The 21,277-nt window shown below is 48.8% G+C and overlaps 1 protein-coding gene across 3 annotated transcripts; it reads right to left on the bottom strand.

Annotated features, from left to right (window-relative positions):
- Positions 1 to 1,222: 1,222 nt before the first annotated feature.
- Positions 1,223 to 19,984, bottom strand: SALL2 (spalt like transcription factor 2). 3 transcript variants are annotated; one of them, XM_084768280.1, is made up of 3 exons: positions 19,343 to 19,984; positions 3,002 to 5,835; positions 1,223 to 2,101 (listed from the first exon to the last, which is right to left on the bottom strand). In XM_084768280.1, exons 1-3 carry the CDS (start codon positions 19,413 to 19,415, stop codon positions 2,039 to 2,041), a joined length of 2,970 nt encoding a protein of 989 aa, XP_084624406.1. In that variant the 5' UTR covers positions 19,416 to 19,984; the 3' UTR covers positions 1,223 to 2,038. The 3 variants fall into 3 exon arrangements, with proteins under 3 accessions (XP_084624406.1, XP_084624404.1, XP_084624405.1); XM_084768278.1 differs by having other exon boundaries at positions 1,223 to 5,835; positions 19,343 to 19,983; XM_084768279.1 differs by lacking the exon at positions 19,343 to 19,984 and adding an exon at positions 6,211 to 6,485 and having other exon boundaries at positions 1,223 to 5,835.
- Positions 19,985 to 21,277: the final 1,293 nt, after the last annotated feature.

Raw genomic sequence — 21,277 nt, 5'->3', positions numbered from 1 at the left:
AACTGAGCTACACCCCTTGCTCTTTCTTTGCATCATTATTATTATTATTATTAATCTTTTTTTTTTTCAGGAAGGGGTTTTTCAATATAGCCCTGGCTGTCCTGGAACTAGCCCTTGTACACCAGGCTAGCCTCAAAATCAGAGATCCCCTTGCCTCTGCCTCCCCAGTGCTGGGATTAAAGGCATATGCCAACACTGCCCAGCTTGTACTACTGTTTTTAAAAAAATATTTGAAGCCGAGAGGCGGTGACGTATGCCTTTAACTCCAGCACTTGGGGGGGGGGGGGCAGGGCAGAATCAGGTGGATTGCTGTGTGTTCAAGGCCAGCCTGGCGTACAACGCTAGTCCAGGACAGCCAGGGCTACACAAAGAAACTATGTCTCGAAGAACCAAAATAAATAAATAAATATGCTTGCATATGTGTTATTTGCACTATGTGTGTGCCTGGTACCCATAGAGGCCAGAAGAGGGCATCTGATCTCCTGGTAATAGACTTAACACATAGTTATGAATCACTATGGGGGTGCTGGGAATTGAACCTAGGTCATCTGGAAGTGCACCCAGTGAGCCACTGCTCTTAACTATGCAGCTATCTTTTCAGCCCCTTTGTATTCTTAATAGTGGGATCTTCTTTTATTGGTAGAATTTCCCCTTTCTGATTACAACATTGGTTCTTTAAAAATTATAGAGTATCAATTATCCTGATGTATAGATTCACTGATGTCAGTGGGCTGCCTGAGGTCTGGGCAGGATGGATGAAAAGCTTCCAAACTCAAACAAAACAATACAAAGTTGTGTTGTGGATGAAAATTCTAAAGAGAAAACCTAGACATTGCCTGGACTCTGAGCAAATACCCTTTGAATGATAGAATCTTCATCTAAAAAAAGCTTCTTTTGGGGGGGCTGGAGAGATGGCTCAGAGGTTAAGAGCACTGGCTCTTCTTCCAAAGGTCTTGAGTTCAATTCCCAGCACCTAACATGGTGGTTTACAACCCTCTATAATGAGATCTTGTACCCTCTTCTGGCATGCAGGCAGAATACTGAAATCACATTCACTGGAGGTTGTTTTAGGACAAGGATGAGGAAGTTAAGTATTTCTACTACACCATATGTTCAGCTTTGGCAGGAGAAAAACGTGGGAAGGGAATCTCCATGTTAGGGAATGCCAATATCACACCCCATCTGGCTATTTAGTCACAAAATAAGGAAAAACACACAAGCGCTTGGCCAAAACACCTTTAATGATGAAGGGAAGGATACTAGTGTCTCCCCTTCTCTGCTCTTACACATCGCACTGTGTTACAGAGCTCTGGAGCCCACGACTTCAGAGAATCACCGTTAACATTAGCTAACAGCAAAATCCAGTCTCCTCCTCAGAACTCCTGTTCCACAGGACCCTATGTTAAGAGTAAACACTACATCTCACTACAAGACAGAGAGGCAGGGAGGAACCACTTGATGCTCGTCTCTCAATGTCTGGGACTCGTAGAAGCAGACAAGAAAAAAAAGAAAAAAGACATAAGTTCTAGCCCATGGCCAGGCAAAATTGGGCAGGAAAGGGGTTTGAGAAGACGGCGAGAGAAATACAAGGGGCAAGGGAATAAAATAGGGAGTTACCTAAAACTAAAAGCATCCTAGTACCAGTGGTACCTAGTCCCCCTGGTGCCTCTGCACACCGCGTCACCATTAGCCCAAAGGAACATTTCTGAGAATGTTCATGCTCTAAGGAGCTGAAGTCCCTCCTCTTTACATAATATCCAGTTCTTCATCAAATAGGTTCCCAGCCACCCCTGTTTTAGCATCGCTCCTCACCTCTCCATCAGTAACCGCCCTCACCAACGAGGCTCTTCAAAGCTATGAACTGTCCACTTCCTAAAATATCACATGGGAGACCTCTTGGCAAGAAATCTGCTTGCTGGTTGAGAGGCCGTGGTAATCGAGAAGCTGAAGGAATCCTTGTATCTTGATGACCAACCAATATCTTTGCCTTAGTGTGACGACTCAGGGGACATACTGAGAAAAAAAGGGTCCCAGTCCTTCAGTCTTCCCTACGTCCTAGAGTGGAGCCACCGATTACTAGAATATCTTCATTGGCAGCACCCTTGGGAGCAGGAGGAAGGAGAGAGAAGTTATGGGTTGTTCCTTCTTTTCTCTGGTGTGCTCGTTGGGCACTGCCTCAGCTACAGGAGACTGAAACGGGAGAGAGGCTGCGCTTTCCTCTGCTCCCTGCATCATGCTCTTGGCGTCGCCTTCACAAACACAGTTCCTGGGCTTAACAGCAACGATGGTACTAGGGGTAGAGTGGCAATGTGGGTGGACCTAGAACTCCAGGGCTCTGTGGGTAAGCCACCTGACAGGAAAACTGGGTCCTGGTGGCAGGAAGGTAAGAACCACACCCCATATAAGCTTCTCAAAGGGTCCTGGCACAAGAAGTGTTACAGTGCTACTTGGTTAAGATCACCAAGGAGTAGCCCTGGCCCCTCCACAGGCAGCTGCCAGCCTCTTTGAGCAAGGGTGTCATTCCAAAAAAAGAAAAAGAAAAAAGAAAATGGGAGGGGGGTTCTGGTATTACCTGCCAAAGGGAAAAGGAGAAGAGGGGGCAGCTCCCTTAAGAATATGAAAAGCTACAGAGAACTTGTTTTCCTTAGTTACGTAGAACAAAAAGGTGATGCCATCTTCTTAGGGGGCATTCCTTTTCAAAGGCAATTTCCAAGCTCAGGGACTAGAGGGAAGTCACTAGAAACATCATGTCAGAACTTAAGACAAGACAAGAAGGGTGAGTAAATTCTTGGAGGTCCTTCTATGGAGCTCTCTCTCTCTCTCTCTGTTTCTGTTCCCTGGGTCATAGAGAACCAGGTACAGAAAAACAGGCTCATGGGATGGCGGGGTCATCCTTTCGAGGGAATGGGGGGAGCCCCGGGGGAGTGATGGCAGAGGGACAGCCAGGGACCAAGGAAAGAGTAGCAATATTCTGAGGGCCATGGGGTGCAAAGGGCGGTACCTGGTGGTGAGCCAATAGCATGTGCTTCTTGAGCATGGCACGGTCAAGGAAGCCCTGCCTGCAGAAGACACAAGTGAAGAGCGGCCCTTCCTTGGGATGGGTCATCTGATGCTCCTCCAGGGCTGCTTGGGTCGGGAAGGTCTGGCCACACACTTCACAGGCCTTTCTGCTGCTGCTCTCTCCCGGCTCCTTTTTCATGGCTTCTGGGACGTTTAGCTCTTCCACCAAAGGGGTGCTGGTGGCCTCCCCTTCTTGAGTGAGCGCAGCCATCGGGCTCGAGGTCCCCTCCAGTTTGGCTTCCTCCTCCACGCCTCCGGAAACATCACTGGTTCCCTGCTCCATGGGTTGAGGATGGTCCAGGTTGTCGGGTGGGGGCGGGGGTGGTGGCAAAGCAGCTTGCTGAGTGGCTTTCTCAGTATTATCCATCTCCTTCCCGGTGGTAGGTGCTGCTGCTGCCGCTGCTGCGGCTCCCACTTCCTCCTCTGCCCCAGATACCTCTTCTGAGTCACCTCGCACAGATATGGCCTTCTCCCCACCACTCTCTGAGCCTCTTCCTGCTAGGGAATCTTCATCTGTCACTTCTTCCTCTTCTTCCTCCTCCTCCTCTTCCTCGGACAACTCCTCTTCCGGTGATGGCTGCTGGGATTGCTGCTGAGGGAAACTCCCTGGTCCAGAGACTGTAGATTGCTCAGAGTTATTTTCCGGGGCAGCTCCTCCGCCTTCAGCAAGTGTGGAACCACCGTTGGGGATCTGGCCCCCCAGGTGCATCCGCACGTGTTGCTGCAGAGTGACAGCATTAGTAAACTTCTTCTGGCAGATGGGGCACGAGTTCTGGGCCCGGGCAGCAGGACTGGTCTTGTGGCCCACAAAATGTGCACGCAAGTTGCCCCTCGTAGAGAAAGCTCTGCCACACACTTTACACTTGAAGGGCCGCTCACCTCCATGTTGGCCATAATGCAGGCGTAGAGCCCGAGGGCAGCTCAGCACGCGGAGACAGATGACACACTGGTTAGGTCCAGAAGCCGAGGATGAAGGGGCAGGGGCGGAAGTAGTGGGAGCTCCTGAGGCAGTAGAGGCCACTGCCACAGCTCCTTGGCGGTCAATCTTTTCTACCAGCTGCTGCAGCTTTGATGTCTCTGAAGGCGAGGCACCCAAGGGTTCTAGCACATAAGGGAAGGGGAAACTTGCAGTTGACTTCAAGTGGTTAGTAAGCAGTGCCCAACTCGGTAGCGAGGTCACCAGCTTACTTAGCTGCATTCGGGTTGCTGCGCCACTGTCCGCTACTCCCGCGATGGCCGAGCCCTCACTCCCTGGGGGAGTGTTCTCATCAGCTTTGCTCTTGGGCTCCACTGCTTTCATGAGCACAAACTTGTTGAAAGCAGGGAGCCCAGGAGCCGCTGCTGTGCTTGTACCGGTGGAGAGCAGGGTCAGGCTCTCGGTGGCACTGAGTGCTGTGCTAGAGGCCACTAGAGGTTTGCGTTCAACAGCGCCACCTGGCGTGGCTGCCTCCTCTTCGGCTTTCTCTGGTGGCACCGACATCCCGTAAGGCAGCCCACTGCTGGTGATGACATAGTCTAGGTGTTCTGGAACCGGATGTGGATTCATTTGCACATGTGGGTACTTCTCACGATGCCGGTGGAAATGTACTTTGAGGTTGCCGCGAGTAGTGAAGCGGTTACCACAGACGTTGCACTTATAGGGCCTCTCGCCAGTGTGGGAGCGCAGGTGGATCTGCAGGGCGCTGTCACTGCCGAATACTTTGGCACAAAAGCGGCATTTGTGCCTTCCTCCAGGCTTCTCCAAGGAACTGATCACTTCCCCATAGCCCAGCTCACCACTTCCATTCTTTGGCTTCAGGAGCCCTGGGGAGGCAGCAGCCTCAAGACCCCTTGCTGCCCCAAGGCACTGAGCTGCCAGGAGTCCCGTGGTGCCTGGGAATGCCAGATGAGGTGAGGCAATCAGCTGATCTGTGCTGCTTGGCAGGGCAGGGGAGGGGGCTGGGGTGGGTTTGTGGCTTCGCCCAACCCCTCCAACAGAGAAGGGATGCTGTGATCCCAGTGGGTGGTAAAGGTGAAAGAAAGCCTGCTTAGGTGGTTCTGCCCCTGAGGAGGAGGAGGAGGAGGAGGAAGTGGTGGAGGAGGATGCCACCGTCTTGCCAGTTTGGACAGGCTTGATGGGACTGAAGAGGGGCAGCAGGGGCTTGGTGGAGGAGGCGGTTCCTGTAGCAGGTAGCTCCGAGGGACTGGCAGGGGCACCCACCGTCTGCCCTAAGGAGCCAAGTAGCAGCACTTGGCGGCAGATTTGCTCAGTCATCTGCATCTGATGGATCTGGCGCTGCTGCAGCACTCTCAGCTCTTCCAAGATCAGAGGAATGTTCAGGTGGCCACTGCCTACACCTGGGGGTGGAGGGGGAGGCGGTGGAGGAGGGGGTGCAGGGGTGGATTCTGGAGGTAATGGGGTTGCTCCCAGCTTGGGACTGGCCAAGATCAGGCCCCCACCTCCTCCAGCCGCTGTACCTGTGGCAGCGACCAAGAAATGCCCAGAAGAGTCCTCTCCTCTCCGCTCTGGGCCCCAGGTGGGATCCGGGGGCCCAGAGGACCCAGAATCTGGAGGATTGTTGTGTTCTGTGTCCATGACCTGGGGCCTACTGGGGCCCTCTGGCCGTGGCGCAGAGGACGCTGAAGAGTTGCTGGGGTTCTCTTGGCCCCCAATGATCACCATTACGGGTGGGTCAGTACAACATGCGTTCTGGTGAGCGAGGAATTCGGTTGGGTCGGAAAATTGTGCGCAGCACTTGGCACAGACTTGGGGGTGGTCGTCCTCGCTAGCATCACCTGGGGGGGGGGGGAGAAGACAAGGAGACAGTGTGGGTAATGCGGTTGTGTTGGGTAACGGCGGCTGTAAAGAACCCGCAGCCCAGCAGCCTCCAGTTAGGATCAGACCATAAGCTTTATAGTCAGACCCTGCGGGACGCTAGCGCTCAAACCGGACCCGACCGGTGTGGCTCGGGGCACCCAGCAAAAAGGGGGGTGGGGTGGGGAAATAAAGGCATGCACACTCCGAGTCTCCTCCGTCACCCCTCCCCCTCTTCTGGCCCAGGAAGAGGGGGAATGGATGTTAGAACTGGGGCCTATCTGCAGAATCACATTTTGATCCTCCCACTCAGTCCCCGCGGCCCCCATCTCTGCCCAAGCCTGGTCCTACCGCACCTCCGCGCTCCGCAGGCTCCCCGCAGGGGCCCCCGAATCGAGAGCTGCTCCCGGTTTCTTGCGCCATGGCCGTGGGGAAGTGGAAGGCGGGATGGGGTAGGACACAATGGGTATCCGGTCTGGGGAGGTTGTCGGTGGCCACAGGCGCTGCGGCAGTCCCTGCGCCCAGCGGCCCAGACTGCGGAGGAGATCGGCGGTGGCGGGGGCAGGGAACAGCGGCGGAGGGGGAGGGGAGCGAGAAGGCGCGGAGGAGGGGAGGAGCTGGAGCGCGAAAGCTGGTAGCGGGGAGATGGGGGAGGAGAGTTTGTGAGGAGAAACTGCCAGGGAGGGAGACGAAAGCTGGAGGAGGAGAGAGCGGAGAGTGCGTGCAGGCAGCAGGTCAGGTGTGGTGAGGCACCTTGGGGACCCACTGTGCCCTGTCCTCGGCCAGCTCCCCACCCCAGATGTCTTTATCCTAACTGCTTCCACTGGGTCAGGCCGAGGCTCACAGTGAGAACATTGCCAGCTCAATAGATTAAGGCGATAGGCTTCAGTAATTTTTCTTCAGATAAAGGATCTGCTGAGCTTGGAAAACGTGCATTCCAAAGGGTGGTCTGCCGGCCTCAGAGGTCGGAGGACAAGGAAGGGAGGAAAGCCCCAAACACCAGCTTGCATACCGCAGAATGAGCTAGCTCAAGTTTTGTCCTCACCCTTACTCCCATCTTACCCTCATCCCTCTTCACAAAAGAAGTTTCTCGTGGGGGGTGTAGGGGGGTGGGGATTGCAAGATAGAAAACCCAAGGAAGTCATTTGAGGGCCCCTTCTAGAGGAACATTAAGCCCTTCCCCCAGAATAACAGCCCCACACAAGCTAGTATTCAGGCCACCAGTCCTATACTTTAAAAAAAAAGTCCTATACTTTAAAAAAAGAAGCCCTCTTCCGTTCAGGCCCCGCTTTTCTACTCCTCACGATCCCACCCCCACCCAATGCGGACAATTAAAGAGAGATACTAGTTTGCAAAGGCCTAAGGAGCTCCATCCAGCTCCAATATTGGGGGAGGGGAACTCCTTCTGAAACAATGGGGAAGATGCGGACTGAGCTTTCAGTCTGCAGCTCAGGGTCCAAAGCCCCTAAACAGCCCCAAGCAGATTGGAATTCCTAGACAAGACTGACACCCGCTCACCTCCACAGCGGCCTGGCTTCTACTCAGAGAGTCCGTAGAGATAAAGTGCCTCAGACTAGGCACTCTGCATTCTTTTTCCCCTTGAAACGAGATTTAAAGGACCCACCACTTCTTAAACCTCTTTATTTTTATGTGTAAAAAGTGAGCCCAGCTCTTAGATTTGTGGTTTGATGGTGGGCCTAAATGATTTCAATCCCTATCTCCTTGAAACGTTCTTACTATGTGGCCCAGGCTGACTTTGAACTCGCAGTCCCCCTGTCTCAGCTTTCCAAATGCTAGGCCGACAAGTATGTGTTACCACACACCATACCTGGCTTCCTCATTGTACAGCCGAGTCTAGTGGTAAACTCCCAACATTCCAGTCTCTTCCACAAATGCTGGGATCACAGGCTTGCCCAGTTCTGTTTTTGTCTGGCTGATAAACTGAGGCCAGTTACACCAAATGTGCCATCACATTCTATATATTTTCTAAAAGATTTATTTATTTATTTATTTATTTATTTATTTATTTATTTATTATGTATACAGAGTTCTGCCTGCATGTACACCTGTAGGCCAGAAGAGGGCATCAGATCTCATTATAGATGGCTGTGAGCCACCATGTGGTTACTGGGAGTTGGACCTCTGGAGGAGCAGTTAGTGAGTGCCCTTAACCTCTGAGCCATCTCTCCAGCCCCACATTCTGTATTCTAATACTATATCAGAGAAATATTTAGAAAGCATGAAAAATTAAAACTCATTTTTTGTTGTCATTTGTTTTTGCAACTCTGGAGTTGGAACCTTGTACCAAATGTCCCACCAATGAGCTGTATGCCAGACTAGAAAAGGATAGAAAAGTAGCATTAACATATGTAGGACTTGGGCTGGAGAGATGGCTCAGAGGTTAAGGGTACCGACTGCTCTTCCAAAGGTCATGAGTTCAATTCCCAGCAGCTACAAATTGGCTTACAACCATCTATAATGAGATCTGAATACATAATAAATAGATAAATCCTTTAAAAAATAAGTAGGGCTTGCCCTGCCCTCCCCCAAAAAAGAATATAAATGATGAGCTTTTTTTTTAAATGATGAGCTTTTTAAAGTTTGAGGAGCCTTATATTTTTTAATAAGACAATTCAAAATATACATACACTAAAATGACATCTTTTTGTTTGTTGGTTGGTTGGCTTTTATACATAGGTCTCCTGTAGCCCAGGCTGGCCTCAAACTCACTACATCACTAAGGCTGACTTTCTGCTTCTATTACCTGTGTCCTCAGATTATAATTAACCTGAGCCACCATGTCCACTGCACCATTGAGGGTACTGAACCCAGGACCCCAGGAATACTAGGCAAGAGCTCTACCACTTAGCTACATCCTCATTCCTCATGCCCCAGTTTTGTTAATTTCTCAGCAATGTCATTGGCATACATCTCATCTCAGTTAAGAAATTTCAGTAAGGAGCAGGCGTGGTGGCACACGCCTTTAATCCCAGCACTCGGGAGGCAGAGGCAGGCAGATTGCTGTGAGTTCGAGGCCAGCCTGCTCTACAAAGTGAGTCCAGGACAGCCAAGGCTAACACAGAGAGACCCTGTCTCGAAAAACCAAAAAAAAAAAATTTCAGTAAATAGTTGAGAGTGTGGTGGCGAAAACCTTTAGCCCTAGCACTCTGGAGCCAGAGGCAGGTTGATCTCTGTAAGTTCAAGGCCAACCTGGTCTACATAAGGCACTCCAGACCAGCTGGGGTTAGACAGTGAGGAGAAGGGGGGAAAAAAAAGGTAAACAGCCAGGTGCATTCTGGAGGCAGAGGTAGGTGGATCTCTGTGAGTTCAAGGCTAGCCTGGTCTACAATGTGAGTCTAGGACAGCCAGGGCTGTTACGCAGAGAAACTGTCTTGAAAAAGAAGAGAAAAGGAAGAAAAAAAAAAAAGGTAAACAACTAGCTTCTTTATAAATTGAAAACAGGCCTGGTGTGGTGGTGCATGCTTTAATCCCAGCAGAGGTAGAGGCAGAGAAGCAGATGGATTTCTGTGAGTTTGAGGCCAGCCTGGTCTACAGAGTGAGTCCAGGACAGCTGGGGTTTATTACCCAGAGAAACCCTGTCTTGGAAAACAACAATAACAAAATGAAAACAGCCAGGTGCTGATGGTGCACACCTTTAACCTAGTACTTGGCAGGCAGAGGTAGGTGAATCTCTGAATTCAAGGCTAGCCTGGCCTATAGAGTGAGTTCAGGGACACCCAGGGCTACATAGAGAAATTCTGTCTTGAAAACAAAGCAAAACAAAGAAATTGAAAACACAGTGTTGGGCCTGGCTTGGTGGCACAAGCCTTTAATCCCAGCACTCAGGTGGCAGAGGCAGGTGGATCACTGTGAGTTCAGGGCCAGCCTGGTCTACAAAGCAAGTCTAAGACAGCCAAAGCTACACAGAGAGACCCTGTCTCCAAACACCATTAAAAAAAAAAAAAAGAAAAGAAAAGAAAAGAGAAAACACAATGCTGTTTTAAAACTTCAGATAATCTCAGCGATTTTAGCTTTGGGAGCAGGGAAACTGCTGAGCTCTGATCTAGATTAGGTGCTCACAAAAGGAGAAAGAGGAGTCCAGGGAAGGTTTCGGTTGGTCCACAGGTAAGCGCAGTGTGCTTTAGTTTTACAGATAAGGAAACTGAAGCTTGCCGAGGTTAAGTGACTTTTCCAGGTTCACGGGGTAATTCAGTTGGGCATCGTTCACCACTTTGGCTCCTGTCCAGTGCGTCTCAAGCGCATCCTAATGCTAGCAAAAGGGGCCTGTGGGCTGCTGCCGCCATTTGTCCTCTGCCTTTAAGTCAGAGAGGAAGAATCTGATGGAGGCTTTCTAAACAGCGTTCGTTAATTCGAACTGAACATTTGATATCCAGTTGCTGTTCTGTCAAGTCTGTGGACAAGAAAAGAAATCCTTCCCTTTTCTTCTTTGCCTGGGAAACAGTGTCCCCTTTCTTGCTTTTTAATGAAATGTGCTTTCTGATGTGTCATCTGATCTGTACTCTTTGAGGTAATTTTAGTCCCCGATGAAAGGTGATGTATCAACAGCCACCTGTAAGAGGGACCGTCCACGTCTCAGCGCCTTTTACACTCCCTGCCCATCCTGAAAAAGGGAGCAAGATTCTTACACAGACAAAAAAGTAAAGCAATAAAATGCAGGAACATGCTAAGTTGGTAATGGTATATATATCTAGGTAGCAGAAAATGTGAAGTAAGCTGTCCTAGGCCACAGGCAAAGAAAAGAGTCTGTGATTGGTGTGGACCTGCGTGCTCATGCTTGCTCAAATTTACAAAGAGCTGAAATGAAAACAAAACAAACAAACAAAAAACCCAAAAAACAAAACAACAAACAAAGAACCCAAAAAACAAACAAACAACAACAACAACAAAAAACCTCAAAAAATAAAACAAACAAATAATAATAGCAATATTATTATTATTAATAAAAACACTCAGGAGGCAGAGGCAGGTGGATCGATGTGAATTCGAGGCCAGCCTGGTCTACAAAGCAAGTCCAGGATAGCCAAGGCTACACCGAGAAACTCTGTCTTGAAAAACAAAGACAACAACAACAACAAAAGAGGGATGTGGATGTAGTTGAGTTGGTGGCTAGGGTGCTTGGCAAAGAGGCACAAAACCCTGGGTTCAATCCCAGGCACACATCTGTAATCCCAGCACTCTAGGGTTGGAGGCAGTTGGATCAGCGGCTCAAGGTTACCCTTCTTGACCCCAAGACAAGCTGGTGGCTAGCCTGAACTCTATAAGACACTGTCTGAAAAATAAACAAAACACCTACCTCCCCCCCCACCCCCCCACCCCCCGATAAACTGCATCGGGCCTGGGAGAGAATGGTTAGAAAGAACACAGTCAAAACCACACGGGGCCTGAGCAGCAGAGCTGCCTGTCTAAACAGTAGCTCTCAGCCTTTACTACCTTTAGAGCTTTATAGGACATTCAGATGACTTGGACTGGGGCCACCACTCAATAGGAGAGCACGTACCTAGAAGGTATGAGGCCCTGAATTCAACTACAAACACTGGAAAAATCCAAACAAACAACAAAAATAAAAATAAAAACAAAACGGAATAAAAAAGAAGAAGTAAGAAAGAAAGGAAGGAAAGAAGGGAAGGGAGGGAGGAAAAATCCAGACAAACAATCTCAAGGCTAAAATAAATTCAGAAACCCTAAGGTAGGATCCAAGCATCACCAACCTCATTACTTTTGGCACAGGCTCACTATGTAGCCCTGGCTGGTCTGGGACTTGCTATGTAGGCCACACTGGCCTCAGCCTCACACAGCTCTGGCTTCATGAGATGCTGAGATTACGGATGTCCCACACCCCTGCTCAGTAAGCAGTAGTATTTTGATGAAGCTCCTCACTTATTCCACTGTACAGGAAAAGGCTGGGAATGTAGCTTTCTGTGGTAAAGCATTTACCTAGCACAAATTGAGGTTCTAGTTTCAGTCCTGAGTGAACGCATGCAACTACACACACACACACACACACACACACACACACACACACACACACTGAGCATTTTGGTATATGCCTGTCATTACAGCATTTGGCTATAGCATTATTTAATTTCTGAGCTACATATAGTGAGACCCTGATATACATTATAGATTTATTATGTATACAGTGCTCTGCCTGCATGCACACCTGCAGGCCAGAGGAAGGAACCAGATCACATTATAGATGGTTGTGAGCCACCATGTGCTTGTTGGGAATTGAACTCAGGACCTCTGGGAGAGCAGTCAGTGCTCTTAACCTCTAAGCCATCTCTCCAGCCTGCCAAGATCACTCTGTAGAGAGCGTCCCACCGACTCTTTCTCAGTCTTCCCTATTAATCTTTTTTTTTGTTTGTTTGTTTTTCGAGACAGGGTCTCTCTGTGTTAGCCTTGGCTGTCCTGGACTCACTTTGTAGACCAGGCTGGCCTCGAACTCACAGCGATTCACCCGCCTCTGCCTCCCGAGTGCTGGGATTAAAGGCGTGCGCCACCACGCCCGGCTCTTCCCTATTAATCTTATACACATAATTCTTTGTCAAACCAACTATTATACTGAACCCTATGGATGTACCAATGTCCGGTTCTACATGGCAGACAGAGGTGAGATAACTCAGATACCAGGAACCAAGACGGACGTTTGCACGGAATTCAAACACTATTTTGAAGGTCAAAGGTATTCTGGAGATTTGACTCCTTACCGAACACAAATAATCAGTTACAGTCTCAGTTTTGGTTCTTTCTCCTCCTTTCAATTTGACGAGAATTTCTTTTTCTTTCTCTCTCTTTTTTTCTCTCTATCTTGAAACTGGGTCTTACTCTGTAGTGATGGCTGGCCCGAAACTCACTATGTAGACCAGGCTACTTACAGAGATCCACTTACCTTTTTCTCCTGAGTGTAATGATTAAAATTGTGTGCCACCACACACTTAAAAAAAAAACTTTAATTTATTTATGTTTGAGTGTTTCATTTGCATACACCTACATGCCAGAACAACACATCATATCCCATTATAGATGGTTGTGAGTCACCATGTGCTTGCTGGGAATTGAACTCAGGACCTCTGGAAGAGCAGATAGTGCTCTTAACCTCTGAGCCATCTCTCCAGCATACTCCCCCTCCCTATTTTTGTTTTTTTGTTTTTTTGAGACAAGTTTTCTGAATAGCCCTAGCTGTCCTGGAACTGGCTCTGTGAACCAGGCTGGCCTCAAACTTAGAGATCTGCCTGCCTCTGCCTCCAAGTGCTAGGATAAAAGGCACGCACTTAAAGCCAGGTGTGGTGGTACATGTCTTTAATCCCAACACTGGGGAGGCAGAAGCAGGTGGATCACTGTGAGTTTGAGGTCAGCCTGGTCTACAAAGCAAGTCCAGACAGCCAAGGCTACACAGAGAAACCTTGTCTCAAAAAACCAAAAAAAAAAAAAACCAAAAAAAAAAAAGAACCCAACCAAACAAAACAACCAAAAAACCCACAAACAAAAAACCAACCAACCAAACAAACAAACAAAACAAAAACAAAGGCATGCACTTGCTGTTCTTGCCGAGGACCAGAGTTTCGTTCCCAGCGCCCACATGGGATCTTGCAAGTGTGTGTAACTCCAGTTCTACAGGATCCGACTCCCTTTTTCTGGCCTCTATGAGCACCAAGCACCTGTGGTACATTGATATACGTGCAGGCAAAACACCCATATGCATAAAATAATATAGATTTATCTAAAATAGTAATAGTAAAATGAAGGAGGCAGCTGGATGTGGTAGCAGACGCCTTTAATCTGAGCATTTGGGTGGCAGAGGCAGGCAGAGTGCAAGGCCAGCCAGGGCTATGTAATAAGACCCTGCCTCAGAATAAACAAACAGACAAATAAATAAATGTTGGGGGAGGTAATGATAGAGGAGTTAGAAGGAATAAATGGGAGAAGTGCGAAGGGAGTGGTGGCACACGCCTGTAAGGCCAGCACTCAGGGAGGCAGAGACAGGCTGATCTCTGAGTTCGAGGCCAGCCTGCTCTACAAAAAGAATCCAGGACAGCCAAGGCTACACAGAGAAACCCTGTCATGAAAAAACAAAACAGAACAAAGCAAAAAAGAAGTGCAAGGATGGGTATGCGCAGCATCTGGCTGTGTCGCACATGAGATCTGGCAGCCAGAGGCTGAGATGTGCATGGCGTAAGGGCACAGGCCTCTGATCTCAGTGCTGGGGAGGCTGAGGCCGAAGGATCGGAAATTCAAGGTTAGCCCGCAGTGCTGTCACCGAAACAGAACAAAGCAACTCAAGCATAAAACAAAATGACTGTGGGGGGGTGGGGGTGGGGTGGGAGATATCCTCTTCCTTGAAATCTTAGGAAAGGAAGGATTTGTTCAGGGTTAAAAGTGATATAACCTTGAGATTTTCTATGAAGGGTGGTGGTGGCCACATACCTTTGACTTTCCACCCAGCACTCAGGAGGCAAAGCAGGCAGATCTCTGTGAGGGGGCTGGAGAGATGAGAAAGAAAGAAAGAGAGAGAGAGAGAAAGAAAGAAAGAGAAAGAAAGGAAGGAGGGGGGGGGGCTGGAGAGGTGGCTCAGAGGTTTAGAGCACTGGCCGCTTTTCCAGAGGTCCTGAGTTCAATTCCCATATACGGTGGCTCTTAACCATCTATAATGTGATCTGACGACCTCTTCTGGCGTGCATGTGTATGTGCAGACAGAACACTATACACAGTAAATAAATAAATCTTAAAAAAAAAAAAAGGTTAAAAAGAAAGAAATGAAAGAAAAGTAGGTTTTCTGCTTCCTTATTCTAGCATCTAGGCAAGCCTCTTTCAGTCAGTCCGTTTCTCTCCCGCAAACCCATTCTTTCTTGACAGAGTCTCGAGGTGCTCAGGCTATTTCAGCCACCACATAGACTTCTAAATTACTTTCTGTCCACTTAGAGACATGGTCCTCCTGACCCCACCCCAGCAGGTACCTAACGCTGAAGTCCCAAGGGGCTAAGAAATCTGAGAGAGGAGCCCTCACGTTCCCGTGTGAGGCGCCCTAGTTTTGTCCTCCTTGCCTTTGGTATTCTCCTTCCTCCTCTGCCTCCAGGTCTGCTTGGCTCTTGTCCTGGTTTCTCCTCACTAAACATCTGGGCTTCCGATCGAGTCCTTCATTTCCCAGATGCACCAATTGACGTGCCCACCCCCACCCCACCCCCCAGTTCCGCCCCTAGCTCTCTAGACTCTGCAGTGGAATCTCTTTCTCTAGAGTTTTTAGGTAAATAGACTATTTCCTGCTTATCCCTTAGGCGTTGGTGTTCTAGGTAGGGAGCTGTGCAGGAAGAAAGTGGAAGAGAAGAATAGTTTTTTTCCCCCCAGGGCCGTTTCCTAAGTGCACAATAGACGACTCAAAGGACACAGACCTTATTTAGTGTAATCGTTGCTTTGTGTGGTGCTGTAGATAAAACCAGGGGCCTCGTGCATCTTGATAGGTGATTTTCCCCAGAGTTGCATCCCTCCCCCTTCCCATCAAATTTTGGGCCATACTGGGGGGTGGGGGGGCAGGGGAAGGAAAAGTTAGAAGGATAAGGAGGAAACAGCTATCAGTGGATTTTGTGTGCGGGATAATACAGGGCCCCAGGGATGCGAGGAAATCCCTCTACCACTTCACTGTAGCCCGGTCCTTTTATAAACACTCATATGAAAATGGGAAGAAGAGAATTTAAGTTCCATGCTTATAAGAGAAGAGAGAATTTTATTTTATTTTATTTTGTCTTTTTGTTTGTTTGCTTTTTGTTTTGGTTTTTCGAGACAGGGTTTCTCTGTGTAGCCTTGCCTGTCCTGGACTTACTTTGTAGACCAGGCTGGCCTCGAACTCACAGCGATCCACCAGAAGAGAGGAGAGAATTTTAGATAGCTGTTCTGGTCATGAAAGAAGACTAGGTAAGAGAAGCTCTAATACTGATATAAAAACCCTTAGGAAAACAAAACAAAACAAAAAGAATAAAAAAGCCAGGCGGCGGTGGCGCATGCCTTTAATCCCAGCACTTGGGGGGCAGAGGCAAGTGGATCTCTGAGTTCTGAGTTCGAGGGCAGCCTGGTCTACAAAGCAAATCCAGGAAGCAAAGGCTACAAAGAGAAACCCTGTCTTGAAAACAAAAACAAAAACCCCTTAGGAATTCTCTCTGTCTATCCCTCGCTGCCCCCACTCCCTTTTCTTAGATGGTCTTGATCTCACCTCACAGGGTGTCTCTGCTTCCTGAGTATTGGGATTAAAGTACCACCCTGCCTAGCCCTTTAGGAATTGCTTTTTTTTTTAAAAAAATCAAAGACAGGGTTTCTCTGTTTAGCTCTAGCTGTCCTGGACCTGCTTTGTAGACCAGGCTGCCCTAGAACTCACAGCCATCCACCTGCTTCTGCCTCCCTGAGTGCTGGTATCACAGGCCTGTGCTACTGTACCCAGCTCTCTTTAGGAGGTCTTAAGGTAAACATTTTAAATGTATTTATTTGTATTTTATATGTATGAGTATATTGCCTGCATCTATGTATATGCACCACTTTGGTGTCTGGCACCAGTGGAAGTCAGAGAGAGCACTAGGTTCCTTGGCACTATAACTACAGATGGTTGTGAGCTGCCATGTTAGTGCTATATCCTTTGGTAAAGCAATCAGTGCTCTTTATGCCTTCAAGCAAATCTTTAAAAGAACAATCAAGGCCAGCCCGGTCTATAGATCAAGTTCTAGGACAGCAAAGGCTACACGGAGAAACCCCACCTCAAAAAAACAAAAACCAAAATAAAACTTTATTTACTTACAATTATTATTATTACTAGTAGTAGTGTGTGTGTATGTGTGTGTGTGTGTGTGTGTGTGCACATGCCATGGATCAGCTGTTTTCAACCTATCTGCTGCAACCTTTTTGGGGATCAAAGTGTAAGGGGTTTCACATTCTCAAGGGTCTCCTAAGACCATTGGAAAACACAGACATTTGCATTACAATTCATATAGTAGCAAAATTACAGATATATGAGGTAGCAATAAAATTAGTTTATGGTAGGGCGTCACATCATGAGGAACCTCACTAAAGGGGTGCGGCAATCGGAGGATTGTGAACCGCGGCCAGCGAGGAGAAGCTGGTGCTTTCCACCTGCTTAGGCAGATCAACAGGAGTTGCCAATGCCTTCTTGCTCCCCAGTACTCTTTAGCTTTTCATACAAATGCAACGCTTACCTGAATTTTCTTGCTTCACAGGGTGGGGTTACAATAGGAACGGAACTTATGGCAGCATCACCACACTTCCAAGGATCTAGATCCCCTCTCACCCAAGTGGGAACTGTACCCTAAAAGGCCTGAGAATCCACCCACGGGAGCAGCTGGGTACCTTTTGACTCTTTGCAGAAAACTTTCAGCCATGGTGTGGGGGGAATGGGGTGAGCAGATGGGAGGAAGGAGAGGAGAAGATGCCTCTTGGGGGCTGGGGGTGGTGCTCAGCATCGTTCCACAATTAAACCAGCAGGAGAGCGGGACTGAGAGGCAACTCTCCGGCTCTCGGGGAAATCTCCTGTAGAGCGCACGGAGGAAACATCCGGCCCATAGCAGCATTAAGGCGGCTTAATGTGTCTCCGGAGGGAGGGATGCCATCTCCACAGAACCTCTAAATATGGGCGCAATGGGATCTCAGCAAGGCAATGGCTTGAGGAAGGCGCGCCCTACCTCAAACTTAACTTGTTTGTTAAGGCTTCATTGTGCACGGTGCACTGACTCGACCTAAAGTCATTTCTGCACAAGAAGAGAGACAAGTTCAAGCCATGGTTAGTTCTAGTCGCCACCAATACACTATCCCAGGACCCCTCGTGACTCACAAAGAAACAGTGAAGTCGCCGGGAGGTGTCTGGGTGGCCACTGCCCTCACACACGGTAATTGCGATATTGCTTCCCACTAAGAACTTTTGGTGGGTATGTCTTTAAGAAGTACCACTGATGCTGCTTATCTTCCCAAAGGGCTCCCATAAGTAAATAAGGTAACCATTATTCTCAACCATCTGTTTAACGGATGAAGAAACTGAGGCACAGAGAAGCAAAATAAGCTAACCAAGCTGGAGGTGGTGGGGGTGGAGGTGGGGGAGGGGGGAGCTGGTGATGTTTGTCCAAAAGCCAATCCTGAAAACAGGGCTCTGGAACCCTTATGCATAATCTTATCGTGTTTTCTGCACATAGCAAGTGTTTGTTACGCCAATGATTGGCTTAGCCCACCCAGTGCTGGATGTTCAGACTTTCGCCGTGTGAACACATACGGTGTAGCAGCCATACTTTTTAGTCCAAAATTAGCTCGAGTCTAAGAAGCACATGGATTTAGAGACCCCCTCTTCCCCGACCTGGCTCAGGCCTCCAGACTGAGTACCACCAAGCCTTAGCGATAAGCCTCTGGGTACCTAAGTGGTTCAGCTGACTGTGCCTTCAGTGGCCTCTGAGGCACTGAGCAGTCAGTTCCTACCATGGCTTTTCATATGCTGGGCTTCCCCCTTCAGCAGTGCTGGTGCAGAGGCAGGAAGATCAGGAGTTCAAGGCCAGCTCGGCAACGCACCGTATTCCCTTCTCCCAGAGGAAATGTGTTGGTTGAAAGAAGCATATGGCAACTTAGCATGGTGGTGCACATTTGCTCAGAAGCCTGGCACAGGAGAATTGCCGAAAGTTCCAGGCCAGCCTGGATTCTATAGTGACTTTAGGGCTAGTCAGGGCTAGAGGAGGAGGTCGTCTTAAAAAGCCACAAAGAAAGAAACAGCAAGATCCTTCCTTATACTGTGATAGCCTATATTAGCAGGTATGTTAGCTTGCACGTAAGCACTGTCTCTGCCTCCCTTAAAACGCAAGCCTGAGCTCCTTTACAGGGCTCCCCTCGGGAAAAGGAGGCGCACCCCCGCCCCCAAGCTAGCCTGCATTCTGACCGACATTAGTTGTCTCCCTCCGGGAGGGAGCTCTGCTCACAGCTCAGCTCAACAATGAGAAACTTTATTCTCTTCTCCCACAGGGGAACTTTCACGTTTATCCAATTCATTCTCTTGCAAGCCAACTCTCCAGAAAGAAGAGGGGGAAATCCCATCCCTAAGAGACGGGTCTTCAGGTCTGAGGACGTTACTTAGCAACGGCACAAAGACCAGCGAGCAAAGGAGGACTTGGAGAGCAAACTCTTGGGTAGGGAGACAGAGCCAGTTTGAAAACTCCATTTCATCCAGAGAAAAGCAAGGAAAACACAAACAAATGAATCCCGACAACAGCAAAGCGAGGTATCTTCCTTGCATGAGTTTTCTCCTCACATCCTGAAGTCTGGAGTCCTTCACATCCCCCGTGACCAAGTCCTGCCCAGGTTTGGCTCATGGCCGAGGTGCCCTCCATTGCCCTGGCCTGAACCATGCAAGCTTTGACTCACCTCACCCGTGGTCCCCCCCCCACCCCCCCGCCCTCCGTCGCCCGCCCCTTCTCCCGCCACCCCGTCCCCAGCACCCACCGTTCTCAGATGCGCTGGGACCTTCACAGTCCGAGATTAACTGTTGGGGTCTCCGCTGCTTTCGCCGAGACATTCCCGAGTAGAGAGCGGCAGGAGAGGGAAACACCGCACAGCACCGCACCGCGCCGCGCCGCGCACAGAGTTTTAACCGGGTGACCTGGTCGGATCACTCTGTCTGGTCTGAGGCCAACGGCTGTCTGTCCCCCAGTGCAAACCACTGTGAAGCAGAGGAATTCTCCCTTCCCAGAGACAGGCTAACTAGAGTGACTACCCGACTCCCTTCCTCTCTCAATCTCTCAAGTCTTTAAAGGAGAGACGCCCCCTTTTTTCCCCTTCAGCTTCTTCCCAACGTTCCTGCAGCTCCTATTGTAAAAGCAAAAATCCTAATCTTTCCGCACACTCTTTTCTTTTGTACTGCGGAGGAAGGGATTTAACCCTCTCCTCCCTGCCAGGACTCTGCCGGCCTCACTGGGACTGCCCCTGACTTGTTTTTCTAACTCTTCTCCCAAGATCTTTGTAGGGCTTTTTGATTTTCCAGTAATTGTGCCCTTGTGTTTGACGATGCTCAACTTCTGGGTTAGAAACTTCAACACAAGCTTTCTCAATATATATTGTTTTTCATGCCAAGATGTCAGCTACTTCTGCTAGGTGAAAATGGGCGTATAAAAGATTGGTAGACTGAGTAAAGATAGACATTATAATAACCATGTAGATACAGCTTCGATAATTTATACAGATCTTCATATATATGCTGTATTTTAGTATTACAACTCGAGATGAGCCCAGCAGGTTTTTTTTTTTTAATTACAAAGTTATTATTGTGCACATGTGCATGATGCATGCTCATCCCTGGTATGACACGCGTGTGGAAATCAAAGGACAACTTTGTGGAGTCGGCTTTCTCCTTCCACCTATATGTGGGTTTTGGGGATCCAGCTCAGTTTGCCAGACTTGACTAGCAAGGGCTGAGCCATTGTGTCAGGTCTCCCCCAGAGGTCCCCTTCCCCTCCCCCACCCCCACATACTTGTAGCTCTGGCTGTCCTGGAACTCACTGTGTAGACAGGGTGGCCTCAAATTCACATAGATCTGCCTGCCTTGCCTCTGCCTCCGGAGTGCTGGAGTCACAGGTGTGTGCCGCCACATACAAAGTCCACAACAGGTTTTATACTACTACTGTGTATAGGGGATCCTGGTCACAAAATACACCAGAAGGTGCATGGAGGTTGGTTAAGCTGCCCAAGATCATGCAAGGAACCCCGGGCATACTTAATGGTGCCAGAAACACAGTGTGCCTGCCATGAGACAGCTAGTGTGAAGGGGAAAAAGCTTTTCTTTTTTTTTTCTTTTTTCTTTTTTCTTTTTTTTTTTTTTTTTTGAGACAGGGTTTCTCTGTGTAACAGCTCTGGCTGTCCTGGAACTTGTTCTGTAGTCCAAGCTGGCCTTGAACTCTTGGAGATCCACCTGCCTCTGCCTCCCAAATGCTGGGATTAAAGGTGTGCGCCACCACTGCCTGGTTTTTTTATTTTTATTTTTGAAAGGGAATTTTATTTAAAACAGCGAGCACTGCTGGTGGCTGTCTCTGTCTGTCCTGTCCGGGTCTCTCAGTGGAAGGGATGCAGGCGAGAAGACAGCAGATGACTTACTTCCTTCTTCACTTCAGAATAAAGGCCTAAGGGAGGCTGTGGCGAACCCGTGAGCTCTCTGTGATGGGTTCACAGGTGGAAAATAACTGTCAAGGTCCTGTGTAAGGGACTTGCCTATGGGTGTCAGATTAGACCTTGAATTATTTGGCAGGTGGGCTCCCTTGCAGTTTCCGAGCAGAGCACTGGGCTCTGGTTTAGTCCTCATCACCAAGGGAGAAAACAAAAAAAGGAATTTATTTAGCTGGACTGGCTATTTCCTACCCACGGTCCTAGTACTCAAGAAGCTGAGAC

The sequence above is a fragment of the Acomys minous genome (genome assembly GCF_964271855.1).
Source record: "Acomys minous genome assembly, chromosome: 18".
Lineage (NCBI taxonomy): Eukaryota > Metazoa > Chordata > Mammalia > Rodentia > Muridae > Acomys > Acomys minous.
This window is presented reverse-complemented; position numbering and strand designations above follow the sequence as displayed.

Bases quoted from the DNA above. Each gene is read 5' to 3' on its own strand.
- SALL2 (XM_084768278.1), bottom strand. From the start codon at position 19,415: ATGTCTCGGCGAAAGCAGCGGAGACCCCAACAGTTAATCTCGGACTGT. The intron at 5,836-19,342 runs GTGGGTGCTGGG...CCCCCCCCCCAG, and splicing joins TCCCAGCGCATCTGAGAACG to GTGATGCTAGCGAGGACGAC.